The sequence below is a fragment of the Prionailurus viverrinus genome, chromosome E3 (assembly GCF_022837055.1).
Source record: "Prionailurus viverrinus isolate Anna chromosome E3, UM_Priviv_1.0, whole genome shotgun sequence".
Taxonomy (NCBI): Eukaryota; Metazoa; Chordata; class Mammalia; order Carnivora; family Felidae; genus Prionailurus; species Prionailurus viverrinus.
Window position 1 is genome coordinate 24,389,575 of NC_062576.1, and position 14,947 is coordinate 24,404,521.

Genomic DNA, 14,947 nt, shown 5'->3' on the forward strand with positions numbered 1-14,947 from the left:
TCAAGCCCCACATTGGGCTCTGTGCTGATGGCGTGGAGCCTGCTTGGGATGCTCCCTCTCCCTCTCTCTCTGCCCCTCCCCTGCTAATGCTGTCTCAGTCTCTCTCAAAAATAAATACATAAACTTCTAAAAAATAGCTACATCACATCACCATCTTTCCAGAATCTTCCTAAACTTCATCTATTCCCCATCACTTAAAATCACCTGAATCAGTACTAAATCTCTACATGCATTGGAACCTATTTCTGTTGTAGGATCTGGTTCTCGTGCACCTGTGGCGGTTTTTAATTACTATCTAGCTTGATATTTTCCTGACTGGTAAGGGAGTATTGCCCTCATTGCTCCCTCAGAATTTCGCTGGTTTCTTTTTGTTGTTCTTGCATGATTTTTGCAATAAGAACTTTAAAGTTGGCTCGTCTGGTTCTTGGGGATAAATGGTTATTGAAATTAGGCTGAAAAATTACTTAAATTAAGTCAGACTGACACAGACTTTGATCCAAAACATGAGTTCATGCTTTCCCATTTATTCCAGTGGTCTTTGTTTCTCAGTTTTCATATTTTTACAGTTTAGGTCTTACAGATTTCAGAATTTCACCTCCTGAATGTAAGATCTTCTGTTACATTTTCTGACTATAGTTGCATATAGAAAATCTATTGATTCCAGCTATTTTGTTGAATGCTTAGTGAGAGCAGCTTTTAGTTGATTCTGTTGACATGTTGGAAAAAAATGTCTTGGCTCCTTTATTTTTGTCTAACTTCTTTGCTAGACAAAGGAAACTAATTTGTGTAATTTTTAATTTAATCTTTGTCTAACTGCTCTAAGAAGTGTACCCAGGATATGAAATAATTATGGTGAGTAAACATACATCTCAATCGTAAGGTGCATGTCCAATGTTTGATTTAGCATGATGTTAACTTTTTACTATTTGAGGCTAATGAGAATCCATCTACTCTTACTTTAAGAACTTATTATATCTGGAATGAAACAGATCTTGATCCCTGAGAGGAATTGTTCCTCCTTCCCTTTTGGCCTGTTTATAGTATGAGCTGCAGTGTTGATGCCCTGATACCACCCTTGCATGTCTGTGACAGTAGTTATTCCCAGTATCCTCTTTGCAAGGCACCTTAGGGTATTTAAAAAACAATTTTTTTTTTAACATTTATTAGAGACAGAGCATGAGCATGAGCATGGGAGGGGCAGAGAGAGGGGGAGACACAGACTCTGACGCAGGCTCCAGGCTCTGAGCTGTTACCACAGAGCGCCCAATGTGGGGCTTGAATTCACAAACTGCAAGATATGACCTGAGCCAAAGTCGGACACTTAATGGACTGAGCCACCGAGGCACCCTGAGTGTGTGTGTGTATATGTAATATATATGTATGAATGTGTGTGTGTATATATATATATATATATGTATACATATATATATATATGTATATATGTAATCTTGATAGAGGGAAACCGAATTCTAAGCAGGCTCCATGCTATCAGCCCAGAGCCTGACATGGGGCTCAAGCTCTCAAACTGCAAGATCATGACCTGAGCTGACATCGAGTCGGACGCTCAACCAACTGAGCTACCAAGGGACCCCAGGGTAGCTTTTTCTTTAACATGCCAGTGCAATCTACTACTTAGGATTTGTATTCATAGCATGCTATCTCTGTCAGGTTTTATTTTTTTGTTTATTTTTGAGAAAGAGCATAAGCAGGGGAGAGGCAGAGAGAATCTGAAGCAGGCTCCAGGCTGTCAGCACAGAGCCCAACGTGGGGCTCCAATTTACCAACTGTGAGATCATGCCCTGAGCAGAAGTCAGATGTTAAAGCGACTGAGCCACCCAGGTGCCTCTCTTTGTCAAGTTTTAAACCACTGCTTCCGGATTTGGAGGCTTGTTACATGCTTAAGTTTAACCCTTGTGCTTGTCATAAAGATGTGAGAATAGTTCAACCATGGAAATTCCTGGACCTGTTCTCTAATAATTGGTCATTTTCTTTCCAACCAGTTTAAAAAAAATTTTTTTTAATGTTTATTTTTGACAGAGTGAGAGCATGAGCGGGGGAGGGGCAGAAAGGGAGACACAGAATCCAAAGCAGGCTCCAAGCTGTCAGCACAGAGCCTGACACGGGGCTCGAACTCAGACCGTGAGATCATGACCTGATCGGAGGCTCAACCGACTGAGCCACCCAGACGCCACCCCCCCTTTTTTTTTTTAATTTTTTTTGTTTATTTTTTACATAGGGACAGAGCATGAGTGGGGGAGGGTCTTTCCGACCAGTTGTAAGGCTCATGCCATTTTCCTTCATGTTGGTGTATCTTTAATTCTTATAGCGAATTTTTTTGTTTTTAACAATTCTTTCCTAAATTCCTTAAGTTTACTTTCCTATTTGAATTCAGTGTTTAACTCATTTCCCTTTGTCAGTGTGTTTCAGGCTATGACTGCCCACTGAGCCCTGAGACCCTTAACTTCTCTGTGGTCATGCTGTCTCTGCTGTGCACCATGAGGAGTCTCTCCTTTGTAAGGTGGTTATACAATAACTGGACATACTCTTGATCAACTCTGGAAATTTTTACTCTTTTCAGGCTCATGTTAGTAGTACCAAGAGCATAATGGCCTGTGAAACTACATTACCAAATGTTTTCCTTTTCGGTGTTGAGCATGCATAGACCGTCACCTAAACCTTCAGGTACCAGTGGCTCTTTTGCCCAAAACAGATCATGGAAAAAGAGGTAGTAAAATTTCACATCTTGCCCACACCAGCTTACTCTTCCTTTCTTCCTAATCCTCTAGGGCTGTACTATCCAATAAGGTTGACATTAGCGACACATCCCAAGTGAGCACTTAAACTGTGGCTTGTCCAAACTGCAAATGGCGTAAGTATAAGGTACCAGATCTTGAAAACGTGGTATTTTTTTTTTTTGTACTTATCACTTTTTTGATGTTTATTTTTGAGGGAGAGAGACACAGAATCCGAAGTGGGCTCTGCTGAGAGCTTGCCCGACACAGCGCTCGAACTCACGAACCGTGCGTGAGATCATGATCTGAGCCAAAGTCAGATGCTTACCAACTTAGCTGGCGCCCCTGTACTAACATTTTTAATTATACGTTGCCGTTTTAGCTACATCTTGGGCTAAATAACCCATTTCTACTAGCTTCTCTTTACTGTCAAAATGTACAAGTTACACCTATGGCTGCATGGTTGTGCCAGGCGGCGCTGCTCAGGTCATTTCCCCCGCCCACGGTGGGCTCCCTCCCCTGGCTGTAACTGAGGCCCTGAGAGCACAGACAGCACTGCCTTCCTGTGACCCTTTGAAGACAGTAGCACCACGATGCCAGGTTAGTGTTACATTTATTTTAAAAATACACAAAATATAAATTTATTACATCAAAGTGTGATAACCTTATACACCGTTCCATACTTACCTGGTTTTGTTTGCATCCTTATGCAAACAGAATAGATGGATTTGATTCTGATTTTTCCTATGGTTCATGTAAACAGTCGAGACTGCTACATAAAGTCGTTTTAAAAGGTAAAGTGGCCACAGAAACCCAACAGTAAAACAATTCGATTTGGTTTGTTTAATGAAATTGGCAGAAGTCTTAGCAGATAATCAAAAACTACACACTGGCTTCTAGACATTTTAAATATTTAAAACCTTGAGGTTTTCTTCATCTTGTAAACATAACTTAGACCTCGTTGGCATTAAGTTTGAAAAGTAAAATATTAAACCATGATTTATATGAGCCTGCCTGTGGTCAGTATACACTCTCTTTATTAGGAGAATGAAACCAAATAATAAGCAAAATACATTGGGGATTTCAAATTATACTGTAAAGAAGGTCCCGGCCGCCGTCTTCTGGGAGCCATCTAACTGAAGCTGACCCTGCCACTGGCTGAGGGTGACCCCCGCTGGCCACCAGACAGCACGACACCCCAGCCGCGGGACGGTCAGGTCCTCTTGCTCCGTGGCTTCGGAAGCAGGTGAGGCTGCGTCCACCTCCGCCGGCTCCGCCGTCCTTCCTGGGACTTCGACGCACTGGGTGAGTGGTCTTGTGACTACTGTCAAGACTGTACCGTCCCTTTAAGGTACCACATGCCACCGTAGCTCACACAGCAGTCCTGTGACGAGAGAGGGGTGTTCAGCAGGCGAGGCAGCTACTCCGGCCCGTACGGCTCCTCACGACTCGGTTTATGATTAATGGATAGAACACAAACGGGAGATGACGATGCTGTGGTAACTGCCTGGTCTCCTTAGTGCTTGGGGCTCAGGCCCTCTTCCTCTCGTGGGGGGGGGGGGAGGAACCACAAAAGAATATGCTCAGCAAGTACAAGATAAAAAAAAACTGTCAATAAGCTGACCCAGAAGAAAGGTGCTTCATAAACAGCACCATAGACGGCCTTGGATGTTTGAGATACTAAATCAAGATGTAAAGAAAGCATCCTCAGCTTTCTGTGTTCCAATGTTTCTGCCAATATGGTATCTGCACCATAGTCCATTCATAAAAGCATTATAAGTAGTATATTTAAGGACTTGCATATACTACATGATAAATTATATATTTCCTTTTAAATTTAAAAATTGATTCTACTGAAAGCCAAGTGGTACAGGATTCAAGAGGGGAGTGGAGTCAGGACTCAGACCCAGTCACTTAAAGGGATGACCCGGCTGGACGAGCCGTGAGCAGCTGCAGAGACCGCAGCTGGCTGGGGGGGGGGGGGGGGGCAGGGAGGACTTCCACCCCGTCGGCCTCCACCGCAGGCGCTGCTCCCCAGAGCGCGTGTACCTTTAGCACTTTGTCCACCTCCTGTTTACTCAGATCCTCTCCGCACTCTTGAGTCAGCCGCGACTGGATCATGTTCCGGCGGACCCGGTAATTTTTGGAAAAGATTTCAAGCAAAACCTGTCGGTGCTTTAGTAGCAAAAATATGTTATTGTGGGAAACAGTCACCTAAAAGAGAAACCTCCCTGAACAAGAGATCCAGAGCCGTGGGACTGAACTCCATGCTGCAGTCTGTGTGCGCCAGGACTTCTCTAGACAGGAATACACCCGACCAATCCGTCGTCCCGAGACCCCAAGAAGAAGAAAGGACCAGGCAAGCGCCAGCAGAGGACCGGCAGTATAGACGAGGTGTTTCGTGACACAAAACAGAAGTGAAAATGGATTTAGGATGCAGGGAAAGTCACCATCTAAGCTACATGAAGACGGGGCTGGAGACTGTTGCCCATAGAGCTTTGTCTCAATGCACTTATCTTCTCATCAGATTGAAATTAATTGTGAAATTGTTTTCATTTCCTGCCCCTTCAGGACTAGAAACTTCAGATGCCACCTATTCTGGCCAAGAGCACACAGGCTGGCTCAGGAAGAGCCCCTGCAGATGCTCTTGCTCCGGGGCCCCGTCACAGCCCTGGGGCACAGAGGCCCACCTGTCTGTCAGCCCCTCTGAGGCAGAAGAGGGATCTCCCTTCCTCCCCACACCTTAGGAATAGGGCCAACTAGTGTTTTAGCAGTTTATTCCGAAATCCTTAAAGTTCAAGCGAGTTCATGACTGAAGGAAAATTTCTGGACGTCAGGGTCCATGCAGCCACTGCTGCTGTTTTAACTCCTATTTTGTTCACTAGACACTGATGACCCTTCCTGCCAGGGTGTGACAGGAGGCAAAATGGACCAGTTTCTCTAACTTAGAAATCCAGCACCTGAGAAACGTGGACTGTCACTGGTTCACCAGACAGGCTGGGTGGCAGAATCCTCTGGAAAGCTTTGTAGAAGTTTAGATACCTAGGACCCCTCCCCGTTCCTCTGGAACTGAACGAAGTCTCGGGGGTTGGTCCTAGGAGCTTATAGAGATTTTTTAGAAGAGGACTTGGATGCAGCCAGTCCAGAAGGCAGTAGGGGACCAAGGGTTCCGGTCAAATGACTGGCACGTCCGGCCTAACACTACACGGGGACACGGAGCCAGAATATTTAAACTTGAAAGCGGCTGGAAAACGAGCGTGTGTTACCGCAGTCTGGGTCTCCCCGAAGGCCTCACACCCCCTCCCTGCTCTTGGGGAGACGGTAGCAGAGGTCACCTCACCTGATCGCTCATGTCTCCAGACTCCCAGAGGGCGAACACCTTCTGCTCATCTGGGGATGCAGCGGTCTGTGGGGGAAACTAACCAAGGCCTAGGCATTAGTAGTTTGTCTTTGCCACGTGGATCCACCCGCCCCTCACCCCTCCCAGCCCGCACAAGCCCCATTCAGGGACGGAGCCGCCCTTGTGAGACTGTGGGTTCCAGTTCCAGCTCCTGCCACTCACTAGGGCGTCAGTGGGAGGGAGCGGGACAGGCCCAGCCTCAAGTCGCCGGATGCAGTTGACAAGGTGGGGAAGGGAGTTCTGCTGTGTGTCCCGTTAGCCTGGCATTAGCTCCCCGCTCTGCTCCGACACCCAGTGTCCTCCTACCCTAAATATACACGTACAGATGGGGCCTGAGAAGCACTCCCACCCCCACAGCCCCTAGGAGGATCTGGGGATTCCCTCTCTCGAGGGCCGTGTCCTTGTGGGTTACGGACCCTCCCAAGCACCCGTGCCACTTGGTTCAGCAGGGTCTGAAGGGGGACCAAGAAAAGGGTGGCCAGGCTCAGGGCACCTGGTAGACTGGTTTCCAGCCCTGACAACACAACAGGGGTGGCTACCACCACATAAAGCCCCGGGGGGACCCTGACACGTACAATCTCATTTGATCACTGGAAACTAGAGAGGTGGGAGCAGGGAGCTGCTCCAGGGCAGAGGTTTACTCACTGTCCACAGTCGGACGTCTAATAGTAGAAACAGGATTAAACTCAAGCCTGTGAGTCGAGTCTCCTCCTGCTCCCTGGACCTGAGCATCCTTGTGTACACATCTGAGGTCTTTTCCTCCTCAGAGGAGACTATGATATACGGTCCCTATATCAGGATCATGGGGAGGGAGATGGATGGGAGCAGCAGAGGGGCCATGGTCTCCCAGAGATCCCGGCCCCACTAAGAGGGAGAAATAGGGCAAGGGTACCTGACAGCAGCCTACCTCACGTCCCTCTCCCATCCACACAGCACCCAAGACGGCCTGGGGCTACCTAGACCCCTTTGCTGGGGGGGCAAGGGTGCTCCAAATAGGGCAGGGCCCCCAAACCCTGGTACCTTCCAGAGGAAACCACACCAAGGAGGCTCCCAGACACGAGGGCCAGATCTCCTGGGATGGCCCCGCCAGCATGGGATCTCAGGCCTCTCATCCTAGTTTCTGTTTCTTGAGTACACAGAGTTGGGCCTTTGCCTCATCACCCAAGGCTGCAGGTGCTTCTGACCTTGGACTGCAAACGTCAACGATCTCTTAAGAGGCAGCCGCAGCCCCATGTCACGCGGTCTGACGCCAAGTCTGGGCAGAGCTTAGGAGGAGAGAATAACCAGCACCACGTCCTGAAGCCACAGCGGACACTCCTCACGCTCAGCTAAGGGAAATGGTCCACAACACACGCTCTGCTCCTACATTTCGTCCACTCCGGGGCCCCTTCCTATGCAGGGACAGGAAGCCCCGGGGTGGGGGGAGGGGGTTGTCATACTGCCACCTTCAGGCCTGGCATCAGAAATGCTAACCATGCTGGCCTGGCCAGCTAACCTCTAGCCCGGAAGGCCTGCCAGAACCCACGCACAAGCCAGTACAGCAGAAAAGAGTTCAGCCCTGGGGCACCTGGGTGGTTCAGTCGATCAGGCGCCCGACTATCGATTTTAGCTCAGGTCATGATCTCGTGGTTTGTGGGTTCGAGCCCCACATCAGCCTCGGTGCTGACAGTGCGGAGCCTGCTGGGGATTCTCTCTCCCTCTGTCCCTCCCCCACTCATGTTCTTGTTCTCTCTCTCAAAAAAAAATAAAATATTTCAGCCCTGCAGCCACTAAACTGAGGTTCAAATTCCAGCTCTATCACTTCCTGGTATACAAGACAAGCTCATTTCCCTTCTTTAAAACTCGGTTCCTATACCTACAAATTGCAAAGAAGATCAAAAGATAACAGAAGTGGAGTCAGCTTGGGGCTGGGCCTGCGTGGCTCAGTCGGTTAAGCGTCTGACTCTTGATTTCGGCTCAGGCCACGACCTCACGGTTTGTGGGATGGAGCCCCGCACTGACAGTGCCGAGCCTGCTTGACATTCTCTCACTCTGCCCCCCTCCCCAACTCTCTCTCTCTCTCAAAAAAAAAAAAAAAAGTGAGTCGTCCTGAAAAAATGACAGGAACAAGATGTGCCGGCAGAGGGGGGCGGGAAACCAGGCCAGGGAACCTGCACGGACAGCCCCCGCTCTAGGCCAAGTAGCGGCCTGGCGCCTTCAGACATCTCAGGGGGCCCTCACCCAAGTCCCAGGAGACCAAAGCCAACATCTGCCCACGTCACACGACGGCGCAGAGCCTAAGAGGCCCAAGGTCACACAAAGCCACCACACGAGAGCCAAAATTCAAAGCAAGGTCAGTGGTCCTCCCGAGTTCCCAGGCAGCCTCCAAACTGACGCCCCCAAGGCAAGCAGGGCGCAGGCCACTCAGAGTGACAGGACCGGCCTCCTTTCCGCCACGAGCAGCGCTGCCCGCCCAGGAGCCCGCCTGAGGGCAGCCTCGTTCGCACGCCCATCGGGCCGGCGCAGGCTCTACTTACAGGCACCAGTATTTGCTTGCAACCGGCGGCCAGCACCGTGTCCTGCAGCATGCGGTCCGAGATGCCGCTGAACAGCGTGTGACCAGGTGGCAGGCTGGCCAAGTGCAGGTTGAAGAGGCGCTTGAGTTCACTCAGCGTGAGCACAAACTGTCTCTGAAAGGTGGCCTCCACGAAGGCCCTCAGTTCCCGGGCCACAGGGGTGCCGGCACAGCCCGGGGGCGGGTGCCCGTTGAAGCTGTCCCCGCCCACCGCCCGCCCGCCAGGCAGCCCGTTGGCCAGCCTACTGTGGAGGCCGCCACCGAGAGAGGTGTCCATGGGCTCCTCATCTTCTGCTTCCTGCTCTTCCTCCTCCTCTCCCTCCTCACTCACAGGCTCCTCCTTGATCCGCACGCCGGGCAGGACCGTGGACGCCCGCACCTGCTCCTTCCTCCGCTGCAGCTCCCGTTCCAGCAGCGCGTGGTTCTGCTGGGCCTTGCTTCTGGCCACCTGGACTCGCTGGTCCCCGGAGACCAGCCCGGCAGGCCCTGCGGGCAGAGGCCAGTGCTGCTCAGGGGGGCGTAGAGACAGGGCAGAGAGGGGGCCTCGGCCTGCGGACACCCCCCGGTCCCCCAGAGAGAGGGGATGGAAACAGTGCAGACCAGCCTCTCACTCCCACCTCACCCAGCGGGGACTGAGCTACCCCGGCAGAGAGGAAAGAAAGAGAAGTGGGGAGAGTCAGAATCGCACGGTGGGAGACCCCAACCAGGAGGGGTTCCCGGTCCCTGCCGGCTCCTCCTGTCCCCTCACCACTTCCTGCCGACCCAAGAGGGCCCAGAACCCAGGAGAGCCTCAGAGCGCACAGGCCCTCAGTCCCCGAGGCCAAGCATTTAACGGGGGACAAGCCTTAAGCTGAGGTCTGTGGGGAAGGGAGACGAAAGCACAGAAAGGCCAACCGATGGGGAGAGCCACACACTCCTCTCTGGGCCTGACGAGCCCCAGCAGAGCAGCCCGCCTGGAGCCAGGGGCAGGTTAGGAGCCTGCCCAGTCCGAAGCCCCCCCGCACACCTGATTGTCCATCTGGCTTCTTTGGCAAGGTTTCCTTCACGAGATTATAGACTTTTTCTAATCTGAAAAGAAGAATAAACTTTAAGCCACGTCACCTGCCTCACTACGGCAACGTTCCCTCTTGAGGCCAGGGACATCCTGGTGACCGAGGATGCCGTGCGCACAGAGCCCGGCCGCCCCTCCCCACCACACACAGCCATGCGGTGGGCGGCGGTGGCCCAGCCTTCTCTTCCGTGGCCAGTCTCCAGCCCGCTGCCTCGGGCCATGCAAACCCCGGCTCTCCACACGCAGCCCTCCTTCCTGACCCCTAAGAACACACCTGCCAGCTCTGATCAGCAGGGGTAGCTGTACCAGGCCTGTGCGGGGGCGGGGGGGGTGGGTCTGGATCAATCTGCCACATCCACCAGCATGCAGGACGGGGTGCACACAGCCCCAGTATGCTCTCACCAGCCCACGCCCGGCCTAGGGGACGAAGTGGCTGTGGACGGCTCAGTAAGCCCTTACTTGGCCTGGATACCCGACCACAGCATGTGCTGCCGCTGGACCACATCTGGATGTTTCTTGATGAACTCTCCGTCGTAAGGCAGTATGAACTCCCAGCCTTTGTTGATCCTCACTACGGCCATGTGCTCCAGAAAGTCCTTCACATCCTCCGTGCAGAGCTGGGGGAGGGGAAGAAGTGAGGCCCGCAGGCCCGAAAGCCCGCCCCGGCCCCCGTTCCCTGCAGGGCCCGGGCTTCTGAGGGGGAACGTCACTTACTTTAGTCACTGCTGCCACCTCTTTCCGTACCACCCACCGGCTCTGTGTGAACTTCCACATCTGAGGGAGAAAAAGCAGCATGTTTCCAGGGGGCAAACAAAGATAGATCGCTCCTAAGACTGTGCCCCAAACCCATGTAGTTGTCCTGGGGGCCCGAGGGCAGGGAAGACAGTTGCCGACAAGAACTCAGACTTGACCAGACCTTCTCCCAGGCGCCATCTGACAGCATCTGCACGGGAGAGAAAGGCTGACAGGCAGGGGCGGCTGAGGGCTTTGTGAACAAGCCTGGGAGTGGATCACCCCTGTGCTTCGACCCCGAGACCAAACTAAACTGCACAGGCACCCAGACACTAACTGTCCAAAGGAGCTGGGACAGCCGACCAGGGAAAGGAAAACACAGGCACTCTCTCCAGAGAGAGCAGCCTAAGGGCTGCCCGCGTGAGCAGGCCTGTGCGAGAGCACATCACTGTCCCCGTGTACAAGCTAAGGAGACCGATTTCCCTGAACTCAAAACACAAAGCTGAGGCCAAAGGAGGCAGTGCTGATCCCAACGGCCCGGGTTCAAGCCCTCGGGGAGGCTGTGGCAGGGATTTAAGTTCTGGATAAGGGCAGGGGTGGGACAGGGCAATGGAATAGAGGAACGAGCCAGCAAAAACCCACAGCAATAGTGCAGGGAACGCGTATGAGAGAAGCAGATGCGCCCAGGACCGTGGAGAACGGGATGGTCAGCCCCACCCAACGCTGGTGCCCTTCAGGCATTTGGGCCCAGTGGTCCCAGACTGTCCAATTATTCTTAAGCTAGAAATCCGGTTTGTACGGTGATTCTGAATTGTAAAAATCAATTTAAGTCAACATAAAAAAAAAAACAAAACAAAAAAAAACAAGACTGCAGACAGCTCAGGCCAAATGAAACCTGTTTCTTAGCCAGAGTCCACCTATGGGCCTCTGGTTTATAATCCCAGGCCAGAGGAACTCAGATTTCTTATGAAGCCCCAGACTCCAGGATTCTGAGTTGAAGGAGAAAGAAATAGGGTCCAGAGCCACACCTGCCCTTTTCCCACCACCGGGGCCAAGGTCCTGGAAGCCCTGCATGCCCCCCCCCCCGCCCCCCCCCCCCCCCTCCGTGATCCCTACCCGACCGACCAGAGGCCAGAGAGCCTGAGCACTTACGACAAAGTCTCGGCCCCTGCAGAGCACCTCGGCAGGCACACCGCTGTGAGGGCTGGAGGAGTCCTTGGGGTACAGGATGTCGCTGCCAACGAGAGCAGGAGCCACAGGTCAGTCCCACCCCTCAGCCCCTCTACCTGCCACAGCGCCGGCCCCCAGCTCCAAGCACTCTTTCCAACACGGGCTTGGACGGCTTCCCAGGGCCTCCCTTTTACCCTCGGAGCCTGGCTCTGTGAACACGTATGTAGAAAAGAAGCACCCCTGCTACGCACACCCCCTTAAGAGTTCCTCCTCACTGCCCTTCTCGACCTTCCGTGCACACACTGGCCCAGCCCCGAGGCCCGCCGCAGTCAGGGGTTCAGAAAGAGGCCAGCCCAGGACTCGGGGAGACAGCGAGTCCTCCACGTGCGGCAGGCGTGAGGCCAAGAGACTGGCTGTGAAACAGCACACGAGGCCTTTACCACCTGCCGGAAGGGGCGGGGTGGGCAGTGTGAGCAGGGGTGAGAAGGGTCAGGGGCTGGGACCTGGCTGGACCCTGAGGCACGAGTGGGGCTAAAGCCTTTGGAGAGAAGAGAAGAGGACCAGCAGTCAAGCTCAGAGAACTTCAGGGCCCAGGGCGAAAGAGCAGGGTCATGAGGCTCACAAGCATAACTTGACCAAGTTCAGCCACAGACCCCATCACACCCCAGTGGGGTGTCACACACACCTCCCCAGGCCACCCTGTGCCTGCGGTGCCTCTGCCGGGAGGCCCCTCTCCTCCCTCCCTCCCTCCACCTGGCAACCAACTAATACCCCTCCATCGAGGTCAAGCTCTGTGTCTCCTCTCTACCCAGAATAACTAAGGGAACAGGGACCTGGCTTGTGTCGTTCACCTCTGCCACACAGACAGAAGGGACCCACTAAGTGGGAACTGAATGAGCGGAAGAACATGGTCCATGCCCTGGATCTCTGCACTCGCTGTGTTCAACTGTAATGGAGCCCACCTCCGCCCCACAGATCTCCCGAGGACAGAGACAGTGTGAGGAAGAGAGCGGAGCAGAGGGCACGGCCATATTTTCCGAACGATTTATGAATTTTGCATCACTTCCTCGCAAGAACACAAAAGGACAGGGCAAAGAAGGAGCATCGCCCACAGGCCGTGGTGTGGCAGCATGGGCTTGCAGCAGGACCCGAGGCACCGGGGCAGACAGAACACATGGCTCAGCGGGCCCTACCTTCAAGTCACAGGGACACGCCTCAGGCTGAAAGGGCAGAAACATCAGGGCCACGGGCGGTGCCGGGCAGAGAGCTCAAACCCCAGCTCTGTGGCTGCCTTGCTGCCAGACGTTTGGCAAGTCTCTGCCTCTCCGGGTCAGCGTCCTCTCATTCATTCATGCTGTAAATACACCTGGCTGTCCCATTTAATGAGCGACGTGCCATCCGAAGGCCTTTTATAACCAAACACTTGTGCGGCACAAGACAATGGCCACAATGTACGGACAGAGACCGGGCATTTGTTTCCCGGGGCAAGGACGCCACCATGTGGCAGTAACATGAATACCTTTACCATTCACTTGGCCGACTGAAATGATGGGAGCTGCTGCAATGAAGGACTTAAAAATTGGAACAATTCACATTTTGATAGATTGTTCGCCTTATACCACACTTCCTAAAAGCGAGGCTGTATGAATTAATTTTATATTACACTATTTAACATTAACATAATTCAGGGAGCCACACTTGGCAAGGGTCTAAGATGTGCCAGGCATTGTACCGAGTACCAAGGACATGAGGGAGAGTCCCTATCCCCTTGAAATGGACAGTCTGGTGGAGGAATCACAGAAGGGAAACTACTGACAGGCATCAAGCCACAAATTCAGGACCTCTGAACCCCACAGGATATGTGAAAGGAAATTCAGACTCAGACACATCTTAAGGAACTGTAAAAAGCCAAAACAAGAGAAAATCTTAAAACGAGCCAGAGAGAAGCTAGGGTAAAGACTGGACTTGTCACCAGGAACAATGGGAATGAAAACGCAATGAAATTATGTCCATGTGTGGAAGGAAAGCAATCAACCGCAAATTCTACACTCAGTAAAAATATCCTTTCTATTTCCAACTGTATCAAAACCAAGGAAATCCATCACCTGCAGACCTTCATTAAACACCATAGCACTTTTTAGGAGAAGGAAATCATCCCAGATAGAAACAGATGAAGAAAGGCAGGATGAGCAGAATAAAAAGGTAAATAAATATGTGAGCAGATCTAAAGAATATTGACTAAATACAATAATATCTTGTGGGTTTTAAATACAATTAAGGGGCGCCTGGGTGGCTCAGTCAATTAAGCAACTCTTGGTTTCAGCTCAGGTCATGATCTTGCAATTTCGTGGGTTTGAGCCCCCATGTCAGGCTCTGTGCTAACAGTGTGGAGCTTGCCTGGGATTCTCTCTCTCTGCCCCTCCTCCACGCACGCTCTCTCAAATAAACTTGAAAAAATAAAAAAAATACAATCAAAATATATAAATACAACAGCACGGGAATTGGGAAGAAAATACATATAAAATATTCTAAGGTCTTTGAATTGTGCTGGATGTGGGTAAAGCACAGCAATTAATATTAAACTGTGATCGGGGTGCCTGTGTGGCTCAGTCAGTTGAGCGTCTGACTTGATTTAGGTTCAGGTCATGACCTCACGGTTCATGAGTTGGAGGCCTGCATCAGGCTCCAAGCTGACAGTGTGGAGCCTGTTTAGGATTCTCTCTCTCCCTCTCTCTCTGCCCCTTCTCCACGCGCATGCACGCACTCTCTCAAAATAAACAAACTTTAAAAAAAACCAAACAACCCATTAAACCATCATCAGTTATGAATGCACACTGAAATCTGTAAGGTCCAGAAAGGAGAACTTCCAAATTAGCAGGGAGAAACAAAATAAAAAAAAAAAGAATCCAGTAGAAGGTAAGAATGGATGTAAAATGCAGGACAAACAGAAAGCACTAAGGTAGGCTTAAACTCAAAACATTGAATTTGAATGGATCACATGATCCGTCAGAGTCACAGAGGGACTGACCTCTTCACCACCCAGTTTCCTTGGACTAACATCGCCACCTTCTGGATGCCACGCAGAACAGCCACAGAGTCGATGGAGGGGCCCAGGAGGCTCATCAAGTTGGCAAAAGGCATGACCTTCACTGAGGAGGACACAGACAACATCAGACAAGGGAAGGGTGCCCGGGCCCGTCCCTCTCCCCTGCCAAATCTACATAGCTTCAGGTTCACTTAACCACCCCGGCATGTAAATAACACTGATGACGTGGGTAATAACAACAGCCAACTTCACTGGCTGCTTG

The 14,947-nt window shown here is 51.6% G+C and overlaps 1 protein-coding gene across 8 annotated transcripts in view; it reads right to left on the bottom strand.

Annotated features, from left to right (window-relative positions):
• Nucleotides 1-3,560: 3,560 nt before the first annotated feature.
• POLR3E (RNA polymerase III subunit E) overlaps nt 3,561-14,947 on the bottom strand; it is a 33,438-nt gene continuing 22,051 nt past the window's right edge. For 4 of the 8 annotated variants that reach the window (XM_047837748.1, XM_047837745.1, XM_047837747.1 and 1 more), the window contains exons 13-22: nt 14,668-14,788; nt 11,622-11,703; nt 10,452-10,511; nt 10,197-10,354; nt 9,693-9,754; nt 8,649-9,172; nt 6,778-6,921; nt 6,073-6,150; nt 4,782-4,907; nt 3,561-4,116 (exon numbers count right to left, since the gene is read on the bottom strand). In XM_047837748.1, coding sequence (XP_047693704.1) covers nt 4,060-4,116; nt 4,782-4,907; nt 6,073-6,150; nt 6,778-6,921; nt 8,649-9,172; nt 9,693-9,754; nt 10,197-10,354; nt 10,452-10,511; nt 11,622-11,703; nt 14,668-14,788 — 1,412 coding nt within the window. In that variant the 3' untranslated portion in view covers nt 3,561-4,059. Of the gene's footprint in view, nt 4,117-4,781; nt 6,440-6,777; nt 6,922-8,648; nt 9,173-9,692; nt 9,755-10,196; nt 10,355-10,451; nt 10,512-11,621; nt 11,704-14,667; nt 14,789-14,947 lie in introns of those variants that run through there. The other 4 variants (XM_047837749.1, XR_007147663.1, XR_007147664.1 and 1 more) reach the window with 4 other exon arrangements.